We start from the raw sequence: 23416 nt of genomic DNA on the forward strand, positions 1-23416 counted from the left end.
TTAAATAAAGCAATTGTTTTTGTTTTTTTTCTTTTAAAGAAAATGAAACATTTCGGGACCACTGCCTGCTCTTCAAAAAAGTTTTTGCGTGCATTAACAAAAGGGAAGGGGTCCGTTGTGGACCCCTTCCCCTTTGCGCATGGGTTGGCACCAATTTGAAATTGGTGCTAACTGCGATTGTTTTGTGACCGCATTCATGGTCACAAAACAATCATACATACCATTTAGATTCGGTATTAGGAAGGGACACCCTGAATACGCCCCTTCCTAATACCGAATCACAAAACCCAAATTACGATTTGGTAACAAGTTATCGAATCGCAGTTTGGGCCTTGTACATCCCGAAACGTATTTTTCTAGTCGCAAATGGCCCGATTCTAAGAATCGACCAGTTTGAGACTAGAAAAATACTTTGTACATGTGGCCCTAGATCATTATAGTGAGAGCAAAATAAAGGATGGTTGTTTCCATAGGGAAAAGATAAGTACTGACCCATCCCCCGCTACTTGGTACCTTCTTTTTCCTTAGCCTCCCAGTCCTGTGTGATGGGAAAACATAAGGTTTTGCACCAGAGCAATTCCATTTATCATGTACATGCCTACCATCAGGTAGGTGCCAATCCCGGATGTGCATTTTGGAAAGAGGACATGAGCTGTTTTTGAACTAGGATATAAAAAGTATACTAAAGCAGTGGTTCTCAACCTTTTGACTTCTGGGGACCACCCACTGAATCATTAATGGAATCTGGGGACCACACACGGAGTCATTACTGAAAGCTGGGGACTAAATCTGTTAATATTATTGAACTTTCTAAGCAATTGGGGATCCCCTGAGGAGGCTTCGCAGATGCAAAGGGGCCCCCGGACCACAGGTTGGGAACCACTGTACTAAATTGTTTCCTGCAAAAGATCACAGAAGTTCAAAAGAAAAGCTGATACCAAACAAGTGCTAACCTTTATTTTGTCGACATTAGAACCAACATATGGTTTTCTTTGCTAGATCCCCATTTCAGGAATACAAGATGGCCTTTAATTAGCTATCAAGTTGAAACGTTTTGGCAATTTTTTGCATAGAATAGAAATGACAAGTTGTCCATGTGTCAGTCAGAATCTGCCAGTCTCTGAAGACATTCCCACAGTACCAAACGCCAGAACGCTGGAGAAGCAGCCAAGCATATCCAGAGATTGAAGGCACCAATTTATCTTGGTGGCAGGCCGCCTTCAACTTTGTCTCAGAATTTTTAGCTGTCATTGCACAGTAATGTTCATTTCAGTTTTGTAAACCTACTGTAGGAAAAGTATCACTGAGCTTTTGAAGTAGAAGATGGAGACATCTAAATGGAGAATGTAATAAAAAGAAAAGTGGTGGATCAAAATACTTATTTTATTGAGTTTTTAATGAGAAAAATATAAATCCGACAACAAGTATAAATATATCTGCTACTGGCAAAGGATGCAGCTGCTCTTGTTTGATAATGGTAAACAAACACAAAATAATGGTGCGCATACCACTTTTTTGGTTTGTTCAACAGAAGCTCCAGTCTGGCATAATCAGTGCTGCCTATAGAAGATGTAGAAAGATTCCCTCGGTAAATAGTGTGCTGCAGAAGGTTCTTGTCTAATATGGAGATGACATGCTGGACTGCGAAAGCATAAGCTCGTTCAATTTAAAAGAAGCCTTGAAAACTTCAAAGTGTTACAGTAAATTAGCAAAAATGGACTGTTAGACCACCTCAGGCCACCCTGAGCTCAATGGGTTTATGTGTCTTCAAACTGACTCGGTGACAAAGGTAGCTCTGATCCTGCACACCATCAATCCTAGAACACGAATTCCAGGGAGATTGTGGATGGCAATCAAGAGTGCCTGTGTAGTTTATAAGTGTAGTTAAGTTCTATAATTGGCAATGGCGTAATATGGACTTGTATGTGTAGTTTTGGGATTTATTTTGGATATATTTTTTTTAAAGTTTGTATGGACCCATTTGGTCTTAATAAAAGTATGTGCCGTTTATAAAGGCTCCTCACTGTGCGGGGTCTTATGTTACCAGCTTCCCCCATGAGTTACATTGAGTAAGCAAAAACATTCACATCTGATTTCAACTCTTTGGCAGCACAAATAGCATCACTGCGCATTTTAAGAAAACATTGACAAATCTCCTGTGCTTCTTACCCAGCAGGACCCCGGCGATACTGCTCCGTTTTCCCATATTCTCTAATAACATTGCATTTATCATGCAAAGCCTATATGCAAGCACCTACCACCAGATCACTAAGTACTTGGGCTTTACCTTGGAGACCTTGGGTTCTGTTAAATGATGGCATATGCTATAATACATTTTGATATTGAAATATGGAAAGGTATTGTAAGTAATTGAAGTGTAGGTGCCCCTGTCAAAATACAAATGTATACAAAGCATAAAGGCCCAGGTCTGTGTGTCCCTGAGCGTCGTTTTCACTCCATCAAATGACCTAGAACTGAAAAGTGTTTTTCCTTGGCTTCCTTTTGCTATTTGTTCTTTAGCCAACTTCTTTTTGCTTGCTCTTCTTTAGCTGGCTTCTTTTCGCTTGCTGTTCTTTAGCCAGCTTCCTTTTCCTTACAGTTCTTTAACCGGCTTCTTTTTGCTTGCTGTTCTTTAACCGGCTTCTTTTTGCTTGCTGTTCTTTAGCCGGCTTCTTTTTGCTTGCTGTTCTTTAGCCAGCCATTTTGCTTACAGTTCTTTAACCGGCCTCTTTTTGCTTGCTGTTCTCTAGCTGGCTTCTTTTTGCTTGCTGTTCTCTAGCTGGCTTCTTTTTGCTTGCTGTTCTCTAGCTGGCTTCTTTTTGCTTGCTGTTCTCTAGCTGGCTTCTATTTGCTTGCTGTTCTTTAGCTGGCTTCTTTTTGCTTGCTGTCCATTAACCAGCTTTTCCCTGCTTGCTGCTAGTCCAACCTTTTTACCATATAGGGACCTTCTAATTCATAGCCAATCTTTCTGTAGTAATTCCTGGTGCCAACACCTACAACAAAACACATACAAAAATATTATAAAAACAAAAATATAACAAATGTTAAATGATTTCAAAGAAAGGACACGTCTTGAAATGTTCTGATTTTATGGCTAGTAATCTATTGCCAAACTTCAAACATAATATTTCTTTTCCACGGTTTCTTCTTACTGTATTCAAAAATATCCAGAAAAACAGACACAAGCTTCTTAACCTAAGGTGGAAAACCAGGGAACGAAACCTGGAAACCTCATTTAATGTTAAGAAACTTCTTACTCTGACAATGTTATCTATATTATCGGTTAAGAATTATGATCTGTCTTTATGCATTACTGTTTTTTATAAATTTATTTTTAAGTATGTACTTTTTAAAATGCTCAATTTCACATGTAAGGATTTTCTACCAAAGAAAAGACTTTCTAATTAAATTTACCACAAGTAAAGTGAAATCTTAGTCAAATATGGTACTTGAGATTGCATCATGTTTATTCTTAAAACCATGGGTGCAGCGGGCTCCTTCACATTGCAATTACCTGGCTTCCTGTGCTGAATGTATTTAATAAATTCAGTAAAAGAAAAAAGTACGTCTTACAGTACAAGTTACTTACCTTTGGTAACAATATATGTGGTAGAGACATATTCTAGTTGCAGATTCCATACCTTAGAATTTCCCCAGGCGTCAGACTTGATCCGGAGATTTTTCTTCGAGCAATACCCTTGCGCGTCATTAGGTAGCATTGGTTGACTCCGTGGGCATCACTGGCGTCGTGGTCGCCGTGATGACGTCGGTAGTAGAACACAGAAGCCGCCTCAGCGCAGTGACGTCAGTTTTCTTTTCACAACTTTCCACACCAAACCGCAGAGCTGCATAGAACACTGAAATTGGTGCGCCAGAGCTAAGGCCCTGAAGGGGGAAGCCCTGTCCCTAGAAATCAGTTTGCAAGCAGGAAGGACGGGTCGGTAAGGAATCTGCAATTAAAATATGTCTCTAACAGATATATCATTACCGAAGGTAAGTAACTTGTACATCTGATAGAGACTTCCAGTGGCAGATTCCTTACCATAGAATAGATACCCAAGCAATGCCATCCTCTGAGGCGGGCTGCGAACCAAGATCATACTAGAAAGTCCTGCAGGACCCAACAACCAAAGTAGCCGTCCCTACGGACCTGACTGTGCAGGCGGTAATGTTTAGTAAACATGAGCAGGGATGCCCACGTTGCTGCCTGGCAGATATCTAGGACCGGAACTCCGCGTGCTAACGCTGTGGAAGCAGCAGTTGCTCTGGTGGAATGAGCGTGCAAGCCCTCAGGGGGTTGCTTCTTTGATAAAGTGCAGCACATCTTGATGCAAAGAAGGACCCATCGTGAGATGGTACGTTTTGCACCGCCTTCCCCTTCTTTGCACCCACATACCCAACAAAGAGTTGATCGTCCACCCAGAAATCTTTAGCACGATTGAGATAGAACGTCAATGCTCGATTTGGATCCAGGCGGTGGTCTTTCCTCCTCATGAGACGGATGTGGAGGTGCGTAAAAAGTAGGCAAAGTGATGGACTGGCCTACATGAAAAGGTGTAACTACTTTGGGAAGGAATGAGGCCCTAGTGCGTAACAACACTTTGTCAGAGTGCACAAACAAAAATGGGAGCTTAGAAGATAGAGCCTCAAGCCTACTCACTCTGCAAGTAGAAGTGATGGCAACAAGAAAAACAGTTTTGAAAGTAAGGAGCCGTAAGGGACAATTGTGCAACGCCTCAAAGGGAGCACACATTAAGTAAGTAAGGACAAGACTGAGGTCCCACTTAGGCATGATAAACAGATGGGGAGGAAATAAATGGGTGACACCCTTAAGGAATCTACTAACAATAGGAGACTTAAAGAGTGAAGGCTGATCAGGCAGCCTAAGAAAGGCTGAGATAGCTGGTAAATAGCTTTAAGGGTGTCCAAAGCAGAGCCCTGCCGGGCCAAAGAAAGAATGAACAAAAAGATCTCAGAAAGAGGTGCAGAGAGAGGATCAACAGATTTGTTGGTACACCATGCCACACATTTATGCCAACAACAGGCGTATACCGTTTTGGTGGAGGGTCGCCTGGCTACCAAGATTACATCACAGACTTTGGGTTGAAGGTCAAAAGCCGTCAACTGCCGCCACTCAATCTCCACGCATGAAGAGGGAGATTGGACAGGTTTGGGTGGAGAATCGTCCCCTGTTACTGCAACAGAAGATCCTCCCGAAGGGGCAGTCTGAGTGGAGGATCTGTGGCCATGCTCCGTAGCTCTGGATACCATAATCTCTGTGCACAGTCCGGAGCCACCAAGATTACTTGGGCCCGGTCATTCTTGATCTTCTTGAGATCTCTGGACAGAAGTGGTATAGGCGAGAAGGCGTAAAGGAGGTTGGAGGTCCACTGGAGATGAAAAGCGTCACCGAGCAAGTGCCGTCTTGGAAACTCTAACGTGCAAAAGAGCTGACATTGCGCGTTATCTGCAGAGGTGAACAGATCTAACCAAGGCTCTCCCCACTGCTGAAAAAGAACTTGTGCCACCTCCGGATGGAGATGCCATTCGTGATCGGCTATGCATCGATGGCTGAGTTTGTCTGCTCTGACGTTCAGAGAGCCCGCCAGATGTTGAACCACCAGGGTGATGTCAGTATCTGCCAACCATGTCCAGAGGTGCAGCGCTTCCTGATAAAGGGTCCAGGACCCTACTCTGCTATGTTTGTTGCAGTACCGCATGGCTGTAGTGTTGTCCATGAACACTTGCACCACTTTCCCTTTGAGAGAGGGAAGAAATGCTTTCAATGCAAACCTGATCACCCGGAGCTCCAAAAGGTTGATAGGGATTCCAGACTCCGCCGGAGACCAGAGGCCTCTGCTTTCCGCTTCTTCCTTGTGGCCGCCTCATCCCAGAAGTGACGCGTTCATCACTATGGACAGATCTGGTTGGGAAAGGGAGAGGGATCTGACGTTGACCCAATACCAATTTGAAAGCCACCACTGCAGGTCTTTCGCAGTCTCCTCCGAGATCTGGACCATGTTGGAGAGATTTCCCTGATGCTGCACCCACTGGAACTTCAAGTCCCACTGCAGAGCCTGCATATGCCATCTGGCATGTGTCACTAGCAGGATGCAGGAGGCCATGAGGTCCAGCAGCCTCAGAGTCATTCTCACCGAAACCCAAGATAGAGGCTAAAAGATCGGAATCATGGCCTGAATATCCTGGACTCTCTTTTCGGGAGGATAGGCCCAAAACTGCACTGTGTCCAGAACAGCTGCGATGAAAGGGAGCATCTGAGAGGGAGTCAGGTGTGACTTTGGCAGGTTTATAGTGAACCCCAGTGTGTGCAGGAGTTTCGGCGTAGTATGACGGTGGGAGACGACTTTCTGGGGCAAGTCTGCCTTCAACAGCCAGTCCTCGAGTTCAACCTGTGCAGATGAGCTGCAACCACTGCCATCACATTTGTGAACACCTGAGGGGCACTGGTAACGCTGAAGGGGAGCACAGTAAACTGAAAGTCCTCGTGACCTACCACGAATCGTAGGTAACATCTGTGGGCAGGCAAGACGGGGATATGGAAATAAGCGTCCTGCAAGTCCAACGCTACCATCCAGTCTCCTGGGTCCAAGGCAGACAGGACCTGAGCCAGGGTGAGCATTCTGAATTTCTCCTTCTTGAGGAAGAGATTGAGGGCCCAAAGGTCTAGGACAGGACATAAGCCCTTGTCTTTTTTGGGCACCAGAAAGTAGCGGGAATAACAACCACAACCTATTTCTGACACAGGGACCCTCTCTATGGCTCCCTTGGCCAGGAGAGCCATGACTTCTTGGCGCAGAAGTGCCAAATGATTCTTTGGTATACGCCTGTATGATGGAAGCATGGCTGGTGGGGCAGTCTCGAAGGGGAGGGAGCAGGTGGATTCCTAGTGGGGCAGGTCCTGCCGCCAACTGGTCCGGAGTGGGGGGATGGACTAAGAGGGTTTGGAGGCTGCAGCAGGGGCAGGAGTAGACTGGGCAGGCCTCTGGTTCCTTGTCCCATGGCCACATGGGATTTGCCGTCCCCAGCCACGCATGGGCGGAACCGCATGTGTGGTAAGGTGGTTGGGAAAGGGATGCGACAGGGAGCCCCTTCCGAGGCCAGGAAAGGGGCAAAAGGCAGACTGTTGGGGGGAAAAGGGGCAGTCGAAAGGCCAAGGCACCGAGCCATAGCCTGGGAGTCCTTGAACCTCTCAAGTGCCGAGTCCGCCTTGTCTCCAAAGAGACGGATGCCATCAAAGGGTATGTCCAAAAGGGTCTGCTGGACATCCCATGAGAAACCAGATGTTCTTAACCAGGTGTGGTGCCCTATGGCCACCATCATCACGACCGATCTACCTAGAGAGTCAGTTGTGTCCAGCCCGCATCGGATAGTGAACTTTGCTGCGTCTTTCCCATCAGTAACAGCTTGGGAGATGATAGCACAGGTCTCCTCCGGTATCTGCGGCAAGACTTGCGCAACCATATCCCAAAGAGAGTGAATATACCGGCCCAAAAAGCATGCAGTGTTCACGGACCGCAGCGCTAGACTGGAGGACGAAAATATCTTCTTCCCAAATTGGTCCAGCCTTTCTGATTCCCTATCCGGAGGTGCGGAAGGGAATGCGCCAGAGGATGAGGTTGCCTGGATAACAAGACTCTCAGACGTGGGGTGTTTGGACAGGAATTTAGGGCCATTCGGGGCAGGCCGATGGCGGCATGCGATTGTCCTGTTCAGAGGAGCCCCTGTGTTGGGTCTGGACCAAGCAATCTCAAGGACATCAGTGAAGGCTTCATTGAATGGAAGAAGAGGCTCAGAGGTAGAAGCCCCTAGTTGAAGCACCATCTACCAGGAGATTAGACCTGACATGAACAGTAGGCAGCTCAAGGTCAAGGGCCTCAGCCGCCCTACTGACCACCATGGAATAAGTAGCTCCCTCCGCGGTAGCCACGGTAGGAGGAGACAGCATGCCAGCATCTAGAAAGTTATCCAGACCACTGCTCTTGTCCAACTCCTGTGCCCAGTTCATGTTAGGTTCATCTTGGTATTCATAAGGGTCCAGGGACCCCTGAAATCCTTCCGAGCATTCATAACCATAAGAATAAGGGTCAGAATCCAACCTGGGCTGAATAGACCCCATCGAAGAAGGAGGCAGCGTCAGACGATGCTGTTCCGATTCCAAGTCGTCAGGGATCAGGATTGGGTCGACGTCGATAGTGGGCACCACCGATGTCGGCAGCGCCGGGGAAGTTCTCGATTGTACGACCGGTGTCGGTACGGATCTGGGAGCGGATCCAGAGGGGACCTCGGTGGCTGGAGCCAGAGCCGCTGGTGCAGAACCCGAAGGCCCTCCATCCGAACCCCTGGGCCCGAAGGCGCCGTAGCGGGGTTGGACGGCCCAAAAATGAGGTGCATGGCCTCACAGAATTCCTTTAATTGGGCAGGGGTCGCTGCTGCTCCCGCAAACTCAGGGAGGAGCGGAGCGGACCCAAAAGTAGGCTCTGTGGACTGAGGCCTAGAGCGTCGACACTCCTCCCACGTCACATCAGCCGAGCGACGGGGTGAAGTCGAGATTTCTTTGACTTCTTCTTAGTTTGACCCGAAGACTTAGAGGACGAGGAGTGGTGGTGGCTCTGTGAATGGTCTCGAAACCTTCCTCTTGAGCGAGACCAGGACCGATGCGGAGTTGAGTGCCGGGCCGCCATAAGCTTGAGGGACTACTCCCTCAAGGCCTTCGGGTGCATGGCCCGGCACTCAGAGCACGTCTTCGGTGCATGGTCGTGCTCCAGGGACCACAAACAGACCCGATGCGGATCCGCCACTGATATCATGCGGTGACAGTCCTCGCAAGGTTTGAATCCGGTCTTCGGGGACATCTTGATGCACCAAAACCACCAAAAATACAACAAAAAGATTGAAGCAGTCACAAAATGACTAGGGTAGCTCTCTCCAGATCAGTGCATGGAGCGGAAAGAAAAGAACTGACGTCACTGCGCTGAGGCGGCGTCTATGTACTACTCCCGACGTCATTACGGCAACTATGACACCAACGACGCCAGCGGAGTCGACCGACGCCACCTAACGATGCGCAAGGGTATTGCTCGAAGAAAAATCTCCGGATCCAGTCTGACGCCTTGGGAAATTCCGAGGTAAGGAATCTGCAACTAGAAGTCTCTATCAGATGCTCAGAAGCGTGGAGAACCAATATGTACTACAGATAGACGGGTCAACAAGCATTCATAAAGCCAGTGGGTTGGCTTAGGTATAAGTATGTGCCACCCACACATATATGCCAACTCATATAAACAGCATAGGTTGGTGTTGAGAAGGAAACAACACTAGATGAAGTAAAGCATTTGGCAAAAATTTGATTTAATAGGGCATTTGTACAGCACTACTTTCATATAAAATTGCTACAAGCGATAGGATTGGAATTTCACAGAATGCCAATCAAGGATGGCCCACCTTACGGCTTAGCTGCTCTAAGAAAATTTCGAATTATGGTGACAAAAGTGAATTTTCCAGAACAATTTGTCTATAAATATCCACACATGATTCAGGCAGTTCAGAAAATGCAGTCTTACATATCCTATTGGATCTCATTGCTTCTTTCATTTCTACATGTTACTTCCATTATTTTTTTTATTTTGGCCTTTCTGAACAGATTCCAACTTAGATGTTGTGACTGAGAAGCTCCTTGGAAGAGGCGGGGAGAGGCAGGGTGAACTAATGACAATCTCAGACCATAGACAACACATTTACAGTTTTTAGACCCCTACATCGCACCATAGCTCTGATTTCGAGACTTACAGATTTGGACAATGAAGAATGGTTACATCAGTCACACGGGCTAAAGTTTCAGGCACCAGTGGTGATTACCACTCAAATATCAGAGATACATTAATATACACAGAGTTAAAAAGACCTGGTTATGAAGTATAACTTAAAAACCGCTGAAACTGGTCCGCGTATGGTTAGCTAAGGATACCTTTGCACATGCTGCACCACACACTGCTCATGACCTTATACATGATATCACTGTTAACATCCCAAATACATGTGCAGTCTGAGAACACAAAAGTGGGCACACAGACATACATAGGGGTTGAAGGGTGGGTGAACTGATGGATAACGCAGATATATTATGCATATACTGTTAAATGCAAGTAGAGGCACCCAGACCAAAAGACAATCAGACACTATGTACAGAGACCAATAGACAAAGACAAATGGCTAGTGATTCACAGAGAACAAAATACATGATTACACCCACATGAAAGGCCAACAGACAGGCTCCCATGCACGAAGATTAACAGACATACACTGTATAGGACACATGGCATAAAGGCATCCCTGTACACAAAGGTAGCAGTGCACACAAACCAATAAACGTATAGGGATAGATTCATATATATTTGCATTCATACACACCCACACAAACAACGCACAAAAGCACCCACAAAGACTGAGGTACATTTACACACAGATACTACTCATACATGGAGCCATATATAGGCAGGGTGGTACACACACAGCACATATAAAATCACACACACAGACAAGTGAATGGAGAGGGAATGATGCTTGGCCAGCTGGATGAATGAATACATTCTTTGATGTGGTAAATTCAGGAGCAACGACTACTTTAGATTCATCTTCACTATGGAGGAAATAACAGATGAGATTATGAAGATGAACGCAGTAGAATTCCAATCAATTCTTGGCCTCTCTTTGAAGAAATCCTTTGAAGTATTACTCTTTGGATTGTTTGATCAATTAACAACGAAGTTAACAATGAAGTTCAATCTTCATGCACATTCCATCCTTGGGCTCCTTAGCATAGCCACACATATGTACCACATAATTCTAGTGTTAGCATTGCAATGGTAATGACTAGGAATGACGTTGCAACATTTAGTAAGGGCTCTCCTTTACAAATTCCTCAAGCCTGCAATGCTGCTGTGTTCCTATGCAAGACTGAGGAATATAAATTAAGTGCAAAAAAGGCAAAGAAAGAGGCAAGTTGCACAAAGACGGTGCACAACAATTTAAGTACATTTGCGAATACCTGTGTTTGAATGTGTTAGCACATTAAAGCCAGGCCTACTGGCTTTGCCAACCCCCAGCAAAACATTTTCTCTTGGGGCATCCCTCTTGTTGTGGTATGTCGTCACCAGTAAACAGGAGAATTCTCTTCTCTCAATTTCTGACGATATTTCTACAGTGCATTCTGGACTGAACTTGGATTCTCCATAAGCTGTCTATCCAGGTAAGGTTTTTAAATCTACTGCTCCTTTTATTATTAGACTGATTACTTCAATCCTTAACTCCTTCTCTTACAGTAAGGTTCCTAAAAGATGGGCTTCTGCTACTGTAAAGTTGCACCCTAAAAATCAAACATTGTCTTCTTTTTTTTAAACTAAACGCCCAAATCACCATCAGTAGCGAAAAGAGATAAAATGTTTCGTGTCTGGAGGCCATCTGGATGATTGGAAGAGAAGCATCTCCTTGATATCAGCCAGAAGGGTTTTAAGTGTAATTTGGGGACAGAACCGCACTTCCCGCCATAAGGAATGAGGATCTCAGACTTCTGATTTTGGGAGCCTTGATAACTCCCATTGACAAGGTTAAAAGTTTGGGGATAAAAAGATCTGTCGAAAAACTCAAATTAAGGCAGCACCCACTGCTTGTTTTATTCAGGTGACAATAATGAATAAAATCCGTCCTTTATCTGCTTTTATTTGAAAGCACTAGATGTAAGTTTGGCTATCAATTCCAAACTGGATTTTAGCAATGCTTGCTATCTAGGCCTTCCTGAATCCTAAATCTGGAGACTGCAGAGAGTAGAGATGGATAGAATTTGGCACGAGGTGCTACGCAGGAATTCCGTTGCTGGTCAGTTGCTATGGCTGGCTGGTGAGGGAGTACTGCGTGGAGCCGTTTCTCCATGAATAAACCTGCGATCCTTCTTCAAGCTGTGTCGGCATCTTTTATTAAGCACAACAGATGGTTGATATAAATCCCCACGAGTGTAACCTTTGGTGACAGGGCTTTTCTGTGGTAGCAGGAAAGGCCTGAAATAACATTCTGTTGGAGTTCGGTATTCGTCCTCGCTTCGAGGTTTTCCGGAGGAAACAAAATATTCTGCTTTTAATACTGGATCAAGGCGACTCGGGTTTGTTTCATAATTTTCCTGACATTCTATATGCTTACAAAGTTGTGTTACTTTTTCTATTGCACCAAGAAAATAGGGTGTATGCACCCAGAAAACATGGTGAATGTTTTGCTTGCCAGAAATAAATAACATGATACACTTTGGTGTTAAGGTAAGGCCACCCAAAATAGGCAGCTGACATAGAAGTCCACTATGGAACACCACAATACAACAAATGGTCTTGTTGTCCGAGGAAAGAGCAACCACACAATGAAATATCATTTTGCCTTGAGTGGAAAAAAAAAAACTTGCACTGGCACTGATGTGGGCCTCCATATTTCATGGCAGGAAAAGGCTGCAACTTTCGCCATTCCAGGTGGCTTGAATACACCACTGTATGAAAACACCCAAGCCTTTTCTCCACAACACTTTCACATATTCTACTGCACGTTCATTTAGTTTAACTCTTTTTTTATCCTTCTTTTGTGTTACTTCAGTTCTTTAATTCTACCTTTTTGCTGCAAACCAAGCATGTGCTCACTCTTGGTCTAGAGATGACTTGCTCGTACTTGCACTAAGTGCACACAGTTGTCCTGCCATCAGTACAGAGGGATATTTTCCAGCCCACTTGTCCTAAATGTAAAACAATCCCATAGCCAAAGCAGAGTGGACCTCACCTCTAAGAGGACGGCAAGAGAATACTTTCAGCGACACTGTAGAAGTGCTCAAAGAAAGGACGTGTACTTCACACACAAAGCAGTCTAGGTTACGTTTTAATTTTTCCCTTATTAAATGTTAACCAGGGAAGGGTGGTTTAACTAGAACTGCTAACTTCAAAGACTCGTATTCCCTGGCATTCCTATTCTACAACGGATACCAAATATGCAATTTAGGTGAAGTCTGAAGTGTAAAAAATCGTCCCCCTAAGCAGAACAAGCAATGGCAAAGCCAATCGTCTCGCCTTTTGACAATGCCAACCTATTGGCTTAGAGAAAAACCAAATATTGGTATTTTAGAAAAAGAGGTATACATTTAATTACTATTATATGTATGAATAATATTCTTCAAAAACGGTGAAGGAACTCAACTGTCTTGGTTTCTTAACCCCACTGCTACAGCTCAAACTGCATCCCTTAAGTTAAAATGTCTAAACAAATGTATGACATGTTTGGTGGTTTGTCCGCTGGCTTGTTTTGGGGGGTTTATAATCTGAAGCTGCCTCCATTGTGGTACATGCAGCTGTTCTTTATAATGGCTGAGAGCAGACTCCACGTGCTTGGGTAGAACTTCCTCAAACAAGTGTTCATGTCAAGGTGATGAAAGCAGCAGCCACTGACCCGACTAGAACTCGCCATCACTTCGGCTGCTAATATGGCCGACGAGCCTGCGTTTTCCACCGTCGCGGAGCCAGCGAGGTCCGAAACACGTGTTCAAAATCCACCAGACGTCACAGTGGAGAGTGGATATTCTCAGAGCCTAGGGTTTCATTGCAAACACTGAGATAAGGATGGAGGAGGTGTCAAGGACAATCGTCGATACAAAAGTCAATATTGTATGCAAACCACAGCATACAAGGTCGGGCCAACGATCAAAAATCATGGGGCACATTTTATCCTGTCTATGCTGATCTATCAGTTTTAAGACCGATACCACCTCCAACCCCCAGCACAAACTGTCCACTCGTTGCTCACAGTAGTAACACAGTGAACTCGCTGGGTTGTACTATGTACAAAGATACTCACTGATTACACCACAAGGCCATGCAAAGGCGCACTTCACATGCCAAAGGACAGGCAATACACGCTCTAAAATGCAAAAACACAGGCCAGATCGCCACACACTCTATTCGTCAGTTTAAAACCCCAGGACAAAATGCCCATTATGTCACCTGCAGCTATTCTCGTCGGGCAGTACGTTGCATGGTGCAGAGCAGGGCTGTGTGTTTTAAGCACAGATAACTTTTCACATTACACTAGGGGGCATGGGTACTTCTCTTCCCAGTCCAAAAATCCTAATTACTGCATAGTAGGGGTCTGCAAACCAGCAGGGTGGCAAGCACGAAAACATAAATGACACCTCTGCACAATAGACACTGTCATTTTACTATGTGTCGACAGCTACACATTCCGAAGCGGTTCTTCCCTTAGGGACTTGTGTACACAGCAAAACCAGTTGGACCCAGGACGACAGTGCCCCCCAAAAAATCCACAGAGCAGACTGCAAAACCATAAAACGAACCTAAGGAGAAAGATGGAGTTTCCAGTCTTTTCTGGCTCTGTGAGTCCCTGTTACACAAGACTAATGTAGTGTCTTCCTGGTAAGTGATGCAACTCAGATGTTACTCAGAAGTGTGCATGTGCACCGGCTCACTACTGGTGGGAGAGGGGACCTGCACGGCCACTGACAGCACGCATCACTACGAATGGATTCTGCATGATGCAGTGGTCATTTTTATTTTTGTTTATAATTTACAGTTGCAAACTGGTGGACATCAATTGTGGAGCAGTATATTAAAAAAAAAAACTATGCACAAAAGTGCATGAAAAATTAAAGGAGAGGCGCAATAGCACAAAGCAGCGACCAGAAAAATGTAACAGTAAAAAAAACATGACGGGGAGAGGAAGGGGGAGAAGTGAGGCAAATGTTTAAAAAAACAAAAATATTTTAAAATGCCAGACAAAGAGGGCTAGGTAAAGCCATGGAGTAGCTGCAGGGGGAGGAGGAAGCAACAACAAGGGGAGGGGAGGCTGCAGCACAGGAGGGAGACACAGCAAGCACATGCGCTCACCTGTAACACTAAAAAAAACACTAGTAAGGTCTGCTGGTTGTTTGTTAACTGATCATTGGGTTATACTCTTTAAAATCACTAACAAAGAATCGCTATTTAAAACGTAGTAAGAAGCAAGAAAATGTGATAGACAAAAAAAAAAGCCATTCAGTCAAGAACAAGGGGTGAACCAAAATACCATTATATGTGAATATTCCAATATATTAGACCAGAGGCTCTTAACCTTTTGACTTCGTCACAGCTCCCCGTCCAAGCAATTTCTATCAGTTGAATTTCAAATGAATATTCAAAAATACACACACGACTACACATGAAACAAATTATGAAATATTTATTCGATTCGCCAAAAAATATACAAAAATCGTTTTTTTAAAATTTTACTACGAATGTTGGTGCTTTCAAAATGTGATTTTATTTATATAAGCATATTGCTTTGTCTTTTTTGCTCATAATGCATCCTTTCTTTTTATCGGTGCATACAAGTGCTTCCACTGAGTGTTTCAATTATCCCCCTTAATACATTCTGCTTATGCACTACTTCCACCAAAAAAGATAAGGATACCAATATAAGTTTCTGGGCCTCATTATGAGGCTGTTGGTCACAAGACCACTAGCCTTACGGTGGCGGTCCAACCGCCACATTACAAGTTTGGTGGTCAGACCGTTATCAGACCGCCGTCTCCACCAGGAACCTAGATCCCAATGGGGTGTCGGCGGTCTTGAATGCAATCAGCCAGCGCCGCTCTGCTGATTACAGCCTTGCCCTCCGCTAGCCTTTTCATGGCGGTTTCCCCACCATGAAAAGGCTGGCGCAGAACAAGTGCAGAGGGCAACGGGGGGCCCCTGCACTGCCCATGCCATTTGCAGACAGTGTGCATTTCGAGGGTGCTGGTTGCTGCCCGTCCGTGCTACGAGATAGCATTCGCTCCTTTAAGCACAGTTCCAGCCTGTCAGACCGGCGGGAACGCTCGATTTCATGGTTTCCGTCAGTCAGCCAGGTCATGCCAGCGGAAAACTTGTAATAGGGCGTGGGGGCCCTTCAGTCTCCATTTTCAAATTCCCTGACCTTTACAGAGTGTTTTAAAATTTCATATGAATATTTTTATATATTTTCATATTATTCTACTAATATTTTTCATTTTCTAAACATTTCATAGACCTTGTGAGTAAGAGTTGCAGACCACAGGTTAAAGAAGCACTATATTATAGACAATAGGTTTCCGAGTCCTAAAACAAGACACCAGTTTATCCATGGAAAGGAGAAGTTGGAAAGAACACAAGTATTTCATAATTTGAAGAATCAGTAGAGTCTAGGGGGGGTCACATTCTTTGGTACAGCAGCGCAAGCTACAAGACAGACATCCTGAGGAATACCTTGGTGAGTGAAAGTTTCCTCATTTCTTTTTTAATCATGCTATAAGGTCTGATTCACAAAGTATTTTTGCAACTGCACACCTACATTTTACGCAAGATAAGCACTTTGCAAACACAAATTTAAATCAAGATTGGTGGACTTTTTTTGATTCATTAGGTACACTAAAGAATGCTGAGCTTACATCAGGACAGAAGTATTACTTCAATTAAAACATTTAGATTGAGGGGATGAGCCATCCTGCAAAAGTAGAGGAAAACCCAACGCTCAAACAGTGGGCATTTACATATCCTTTATAGGTAGTTTCCTATAGCAGAAGTGCACACATTTGCCCCTGTTAAAGGAAGGAGTAACCACCCAATTTCAAAAGTCTGCAAGCATAGTTTTTGTGCAGGACGATACCCCTTCTTGCATAAAATGTATACTGACCATTATACAAACACTATTGGCGCTAGGCAACCCAACGTGCGGCAGCACACAAAAAGAAGAGCAGAACTGTGCCATTTCTGCGAAGCTATGGAGAAGTTCTCCTCTTCAGGTGATGCAACACGGCGCAGCAACTTTGCTTGCTGCAGTGTTTCGCGCCACTTCTTTCTAAATACGCCCCTTAGTGATCAGTTTACCAAACAAGCATTAGCAATGCAATAAGTATCGCATTTGCTTGTGTTAGAGCTATTAGCGTTGTAAACTCCTAATCTGACTTTTCGTGCCACATAAATTGAAAATGAAAAGAAAAAACAGTTGACATAAGCGAGCTGATTCCCAGCGCCACGGCCGTCATGAGCATCAGCGTTAAGGAGAGACACAAATGGAAAAAGAAGTTCGCTCGCAGTCAAACTTATTGGCAAAAGTGGAATTAGCCATTTAACAGGGGCGATGGCCAAAGTGGTAACAAAACCTCCCCAAGGAGGGACACACAAACTATTTACCAATGTCATCAAAGGATTTTTTTAAGGGCAAGCCCACAAATTAGTGGTAGTGATGGGTGTGCGGTGGGCATTGTTAAATGCCCAGATACATACCAACACATCGGAAAAGCAGCACTTGCGCGCTGCTATGCTTGAACTAAAAAGTAGCAAATCAGTACCTACAGGAGCACTCCTTAAATGGATGCACATGTACTACGTTTTAGAATTCACAAACATTAGCAGTAGGGGGGGGGGCTTGGAAAGATGTGCCAGTCTACAATTTCCATGCAAATTACTGGCAATAAAACACCTGAAAGGTGATGAGATGAATGCTTGAAAGTAGTCTCACCACTGGGAATCACTCAGGGTAGCATGCCAAACCTTTTTTGACCCATTCTGCCATTTCAGACAGTGGACCTGGTTTAGGATTTAGCAGACGGAGAAGGGGGCAGGCAGGGCGACAGAGAAATTTACTCCCTTTACTCTGCCTGTCAAATTTAGAGATGTCTTCCAGCTCATAGGACATCTGTATACAGTGGCACAAACCGGCGTCATGACGATTCCTGTCATTGTAGGAAAAGATTCATGGATTGATCTGTCAAACTCTTTTTGTTTTACAAAAACAAACTCGAAAAGCAGGAGTTTCTTTTGGAAAAAAAAAAAAAAAACCTAATAACTCCCACGCCAGGTTTGCCCACAGTGTAGAACACATTTTACTTTTCTTTGTGTAACTGTTCTTTCTCACCAGGATATATCTGGCAGAGACAGTTAAAAAATAAAAAACACATTTTACTGTCCACTCTAAACAGGGGGGTGGGGGGGACATAAAGATTACTTTCATGACACCTTCTTGGTCGGGCCGCTATGAAGGACGTTTTACACTGACAGAGTAAAATGTATTCTGTTGGCGTAAAACCTGGGGTCCACCCGACTCTAAATTGGCAGACGAAACTTGAGTTTAGCAAGCAGAGTACTCCGCTGCCATTGCAACAGAGTACTTGTTCGCCAACCTCTAAATGAGCCATGGAGACCCACCAACTGCAAATTAGTACTGACCCAGCACCTCATGGGAAAAATCCACGCCCGAACAACATTCACCCTGAGGTCCATTGCTTTTTTAGTTAGGAAATTTGAGATTCACAAAATCTCCTCCCCCCAAATCGCAATTGTTAACTACGCCCCTGAGTAAGTGTGTTTACATAGTGGACAAGGGAATAGAAAACAATCATATTTACATGGGGTGCAGGGGCTTAGACATGTAAATATATTTCTCCCGTAAATAAAACGGAAGATACCTTTGCAACAACAGATATGTTTCACACATACACTTACAGAATTTCTATTCTGATGGGAAATCAAAATGCAGAATTGTTACAATTGTACATTTCAGGAAATCTGTAACTGCTACATATTTCCAGGAGTACTTCTGGGATTTGCTTCAAAGCATGGCGTAGTCCCACGGGAGCAAATTTGTGACTTTTCAACAGTGAGCTTTGTGAATCAAGCACAGGTTCTGGGAAGATAGATCCTTCCATGGGGGCGCATAGAGAAGATGGACACAATAAACCAACAAATCCTTACAATGGCGCGCTCTCACACGCGGCCTTCTTTTCATACATCTCAAGTTCTTCCAACAGAAGCATGGAACAAATAAGGATCATTTCACCGTCTGTTAAAATGGGCAATTATTTTCCACGTTTGGAGAGCCCTAACTTCTGAATACTGCGAGGACAAACCCTTGAAATGAATAGCACAGAATGAATGGCATAAACATCTGCTGATCTCATTACTGTCTATTTCAGAGTCTTGATGAGCATGTTCTCACTGGCACAAGGAGATGTAAGTGCACTTCACAGGTGCAGTGTAATGGGCAGCAAAGGCAGAAAGCTTCTGGATACCAGGTTCAGATATGTCACCTCGATCTCACCGAAGATGCAGCGAATGAGCCTTCTCTATTCAATACTCCTTTAGAATAAGTGCACAGATGAAAACTGTTCACTAGTGCACAAATCAAACTTCTTTCTGACTCCCAAAAAATGCTTTTGCAACTCGTAAAGATGACGGCACATGAAAAGGGCGTTCCCTCCCTAAGTATCGGTCGTAATGCCATGTATCAGTCGTAATGCTATGTATCAGTCGTAATGCTATGTATCAGTGGTGTGCAACCGCCATTGTGCTTGCAAACCACTGAAAGGCTACTGTTGTCAGCCTTGGGATGCTGAGAACTTCTCAAAATGGAAGCTACCCTCACAGGATAGCTTCCAGCTTGTGCGTTCTGGCTGGTGGTCCAGGAAAAAATATGCACATGTAAGAAATGAAAATGCACTGATGGCGGCAAAATGTCTCTTGCCTCATAATTATTATTGAGGCAGGAGGTTTTGCTGCCTCCAGCGAATGCAGATTCTGTAGTCCAGTTAATTAGTTCATCATCTGCATCGCAGAATTAAGCTCTCTTCATAAATCAGTTGGGGTGCAAACTGCACCTGCTGGTTTGCTCAGCTGCCTCGATATCTCAGGCCCTAATTACTGCAAATACATGTTGAAACTCACACATTCAAAAACTTTGTATTGAATTCACTTAAATAAACTTTAAATGCAGTGTAAATGGAATTAATTAAATGCAGCGAGACCCGCATCTGTGCAAGGCCTGAAGGAAGGACACTGAGCGGACACAGTTCACCAGAGACCCCCAGTGTACGTTTTCCCTCTATGGAACTTAACTAGGAGATGATCGCTGGAAGTTAGCCCACGGCTGCCTAAACATCGGAAACTTCACTATTTATCCAGACGCCGACTAAATAGTGGAGGTTATGTACTATTTGACCAGTGACCAGATAAATAGTGTGAAGGATGTCTTAATTTGGCAGGGAACGAACAAAAAAGGACTCCCTGGAACTGCAGGGGCATGGCTATCTTGTGATGGGCATGAGGAAAGTGAGTGTATAACATCTGAAAGCATACACAAGTGCACAAAAGTACGTAAAAAGGCACCTGCATGATTTAAGATAAACTGTCTAGAGATAACAAACTGTAACATCAATGTGGAATAAATACATTTATGTTGGTATTAAATAAAAAATGAAAAAATTAAACATCTGCTTCTGGGGCTTCATATTATGGAAAGATATATGTTTGCATCTGCCTGGGAGTGTTCGGCTGTTTATATATCATTCTTTAAAGGTATTCCTGTAAAGAATAAGGAGTCCGTTTCAATGCATGTTCCATACATGTTTCGGTCATTCATGAGAATACCTTGCCCATTTTAATGCTCACGATCCTCCTTCTGATGAATTTTGAAGGCTGGGTTCATTTTGGAAAGCTTTGCGCTTCTTCGGGGATTTTTTGAATTGCTGTTTATTTAAGCGTTTGCCTACTTAGTAAGACAATAGGCAAGATCCCTTACAAACCGTGTGTAAAAACACATCGGCACAAGCAGTGATGCGGCGAGAATACCATACATTACGCAGTGTGTAACATTCAGAATCGGTTGAACATGTGTGTAACAACTCTACAGAAAGGGGCGAGGCGACAACCATCCATCCTGTTCAATCCAGTCTGTAGCGGGTGCTGCGTGCGCCGGGGTTTGAAGAGCAGGGTGGGGGCCGTCCAGCACCGCCTGCAGCCAGAAGCACAGCCGGGGAGGGGTCAACAAAGTGGGGCGCGCCTCCCCCACGGCCATCGCTGTGGCCGGTCCACGAGGGGAGACCCCAGGGGGGCAAGACCGGGCAGCGACAGTCACGGCTCCACTGTTAGCAGTATGACGACCCACCCCGTGATCTGTGCACCCCGAGGCTCGGTCGCAGAGACATGGCATCACATCGTCCTCGGCCCATGCCCAGTGGCACAGCTCTGGGTTCCAGGCAAACGTCAAGGGTGGAGAGGCCTCCTTCCAATTTATTGCGATTTCTAGTTGTGCCAGAGCAAATGCGAAGACTACACATTTATTCTCTGCCTCATCGGTCTTAGGGCGGTGCGTTAGGCCTAGCAGGCATGTTTTTGGGGCGTTGGTGTGGTGTCTACCTGTTACCTGCGCCGTACAGTCACAGGTGTCCAGAAAGAGCACAGAGCAGCGCACTGCAGTGTCACGCGGTAAAAGTCCGCCAGCAGGGGCATGCGCGTGACACAGCGCTGGACACTGCACCTGTGAGCATGTCCGGTATCTGCGGTGGGCGTAGTTAGACTGGAATAGCTTCAGACGCGCATTCCTCAAGCTCTGGCGAATATGGCACAGAACCTGATGCCAGTCTGCATCAGACCCGGTTCCAGGATTCAGGATCTGGGAGGTTATGAAGAAGCATGGGTGGGCCAAGATGATGAACAGGGTTACCTAGCGTTAAATAGGTGTTTGATTGCTCGCTGTGGACATGCAGGGATAGTTTGTAGGGGGATGAGGAACATACGGTACTGTGCCAAATAATTTTATTCCGTATTTCTGGGGCTTAGTACCAATGGGATCTTCTGCCCTCTTTACCTCGCACTCCATCCTTTGTAGACCACCTCATTCTCGGATCCATTACTTTCTCTTCTCTCCCAACCTCACCCTCCTCTTTCCCTGCCTCACCCTTTCTCCCCACCTCATCCACCTTTCTCCTTACCCTCCTTTCTGTCTGCCTTACCCTCCCTCCTCGCTCTCTCCACCTCAGCCTTCTCTTTCCACCTCACCTTCTGCTTACACTCCACCCTCTTACTCTGCATCAACCTCCTCTTTTTCCACCTCACCTTTCTGTCTCCACCTCACCCTTCTGTCTCCAGCTCACATTTCTCGCTTGGCCTCCCCTCCTCCCAATCTCTGCCCCCTCCTCCTCTGTCTTTCCAACCCACCACCTTCCCTCTCTTCCTCAGTATCCCCCCTCTGAGTCACACACCTCTCTGCCCGCCTAACTCCTACCCATCGGCCTCCCCTTACTTTGCTTCACCTGTTCATCTCTCCACCTCCCAGCCTCTCCCTCCACTTTAGTGTCTCCAGTCAGCATCACCTTCACTGTTGCTGCACATGGGGGACACTGAAAGGAAGGGGGCTTGATCTGCTAGCAGCGTGTATGACTGCACTTGTGTTGGTGTACAGGTGCGTATCCTCCTGCTTCCCTGGATGAGTTTGTCACTGGTAGCTCTCAACCTCTGAATGCTAGCAGCAGCGAGGCCTGTATTATATCAGCTTTTCTCATGAGCATGCACAAGATCTACAAAGATCTGGGCGCAATTAGCATTTCAAAGAGACAGTAAGGGGAAGTGTGACTTTTAAAGTTGTGGATAGTGGCTTCTGCTGCACATTTACTCCAAAAATGGTGATAACAACTGGAAGACCAGACAAAGTTAGCAACCTGAGGAGAACCAACCAAACAGCAAATGTGTGCCCGTTTCTACCCTTAGCTAGCCACTGAGTAGTAGAGCTTCTAAGGTTGAGGACTGGACTTCTCACTGAGTGGGTATTTTCTCAAAGAAAATTTGGTTGTCAGTTTCTTGAGCGGAATGTATATTAAGGGGAACTGGGAGGAAATTATAATTAATGTGATTACATCAAATATGAACTGTTTCTCCAAAATTGTAACCTGCAGGCTGTTGACTCACGTTCTCTTCCCATTTCCCACTAGTCTCTCCCAGTCTCACTAGCCTCTCTTTCTTTCTCTCTTCTTGTCCCTTTTGTTCTATCGATCTCCTCCAGTCTCATGATCCTCCTTCTCTGGTCCCTCCCCCACCATTGATCCTTTACTCATCACCCTTCGTTCTGACCATTTCTTTCTCATCATACTCATCCTCCAACAGCGTTATCCTTTGCCTTCTCTCTAACCTAGTGCTCCCCCTCTACTCACCTCTCATCGCTCCCCTCTCAGTAGATGCCTGCCCACTGCCAAATACCCTTCAAACGCTTTGCTTGTCATTCTCCGTCTTGCCTCACTCATGACCCTACTTTATCAGACACCTCTTTCCCCCTCCCTCAACCACCTCCCACAGCATCCTTATCGCCTTCTCTTCTCAACCCTGTCGGTGCTTAGTTTATCAAAAGATAAGTGCCGCACCCCAAACTATTCCTCAAGAGGCCACTGCTGCTCGCAGCACACACAGGCCCTTCCAAAGCTGCCAAATATCAAAGTAATGCCACCCGCTTGCCATCACTCCCACAAATGTGACAATTTGGGCTTTACTGGGTGACCTAAAGGTATAACAATGACCTGTGCACACTAGTGTTGTTATTACAG

General features: G+C 45.1%; 2 protein-coding genes across 3 annotated transcripts in view; both read right to left on the reverse strand.

Annotated features, from left to right (window-relative positions):
- Positions 1-935: 935 nt before the first annotated feature.
- ELP3 (elongator acetyltransferase complex subunit 3) overlaps positions 936-23416 on the reverse strand; it is a 709210-nt gene continuing 686729 nt past the window's right edge. For both annotated transcript variants that reach the window (XM_069233774.1, XM_069233775.1), the window contains one exon: positions 936-2993. In XM_069233774.1, coding sequence (XP_069089875.1) covers positions 2917-2993 — 77 coding nt within the window. In that variant the 3' untranslated portion in view covers positions 936-2916. The remainder of the gene's footprint in view (positions 2994-23416) is intronic.
- LOC138295190 (myb-related transcription factor, partner of profilin-like) overlaps positions 11894-23416 on the reverse strand; it is a 56984-nt gene continuing 45461 nt past the window's right edge. The window contains exon 4 of the mRNA XM_069233383.1: positions 11894-12228. Within this exon, the coding sequence (XP_069089484.1) occupies positions 11894-12228 (335 nt within the window). The remainder of the gene's footprint in view (positions 12229-23416) is intronic.

This window comes from Pleurodeles waltl, chromosome 5 (genome assembly GCF_031143425.1).
Source record: "Pleurodeles waltl isolate 20211129_DDA chromosome 5, aPleWal1.hap1.20221129, whole genome shotgun sequence".
In the NCBI taxonomy this organism is placed as follows: Eukaryota; Metazoa; Chordata; class Amphibia; order Caudata; family Salamandridae; genus Pleurodeles; species Pleurodeles waltl.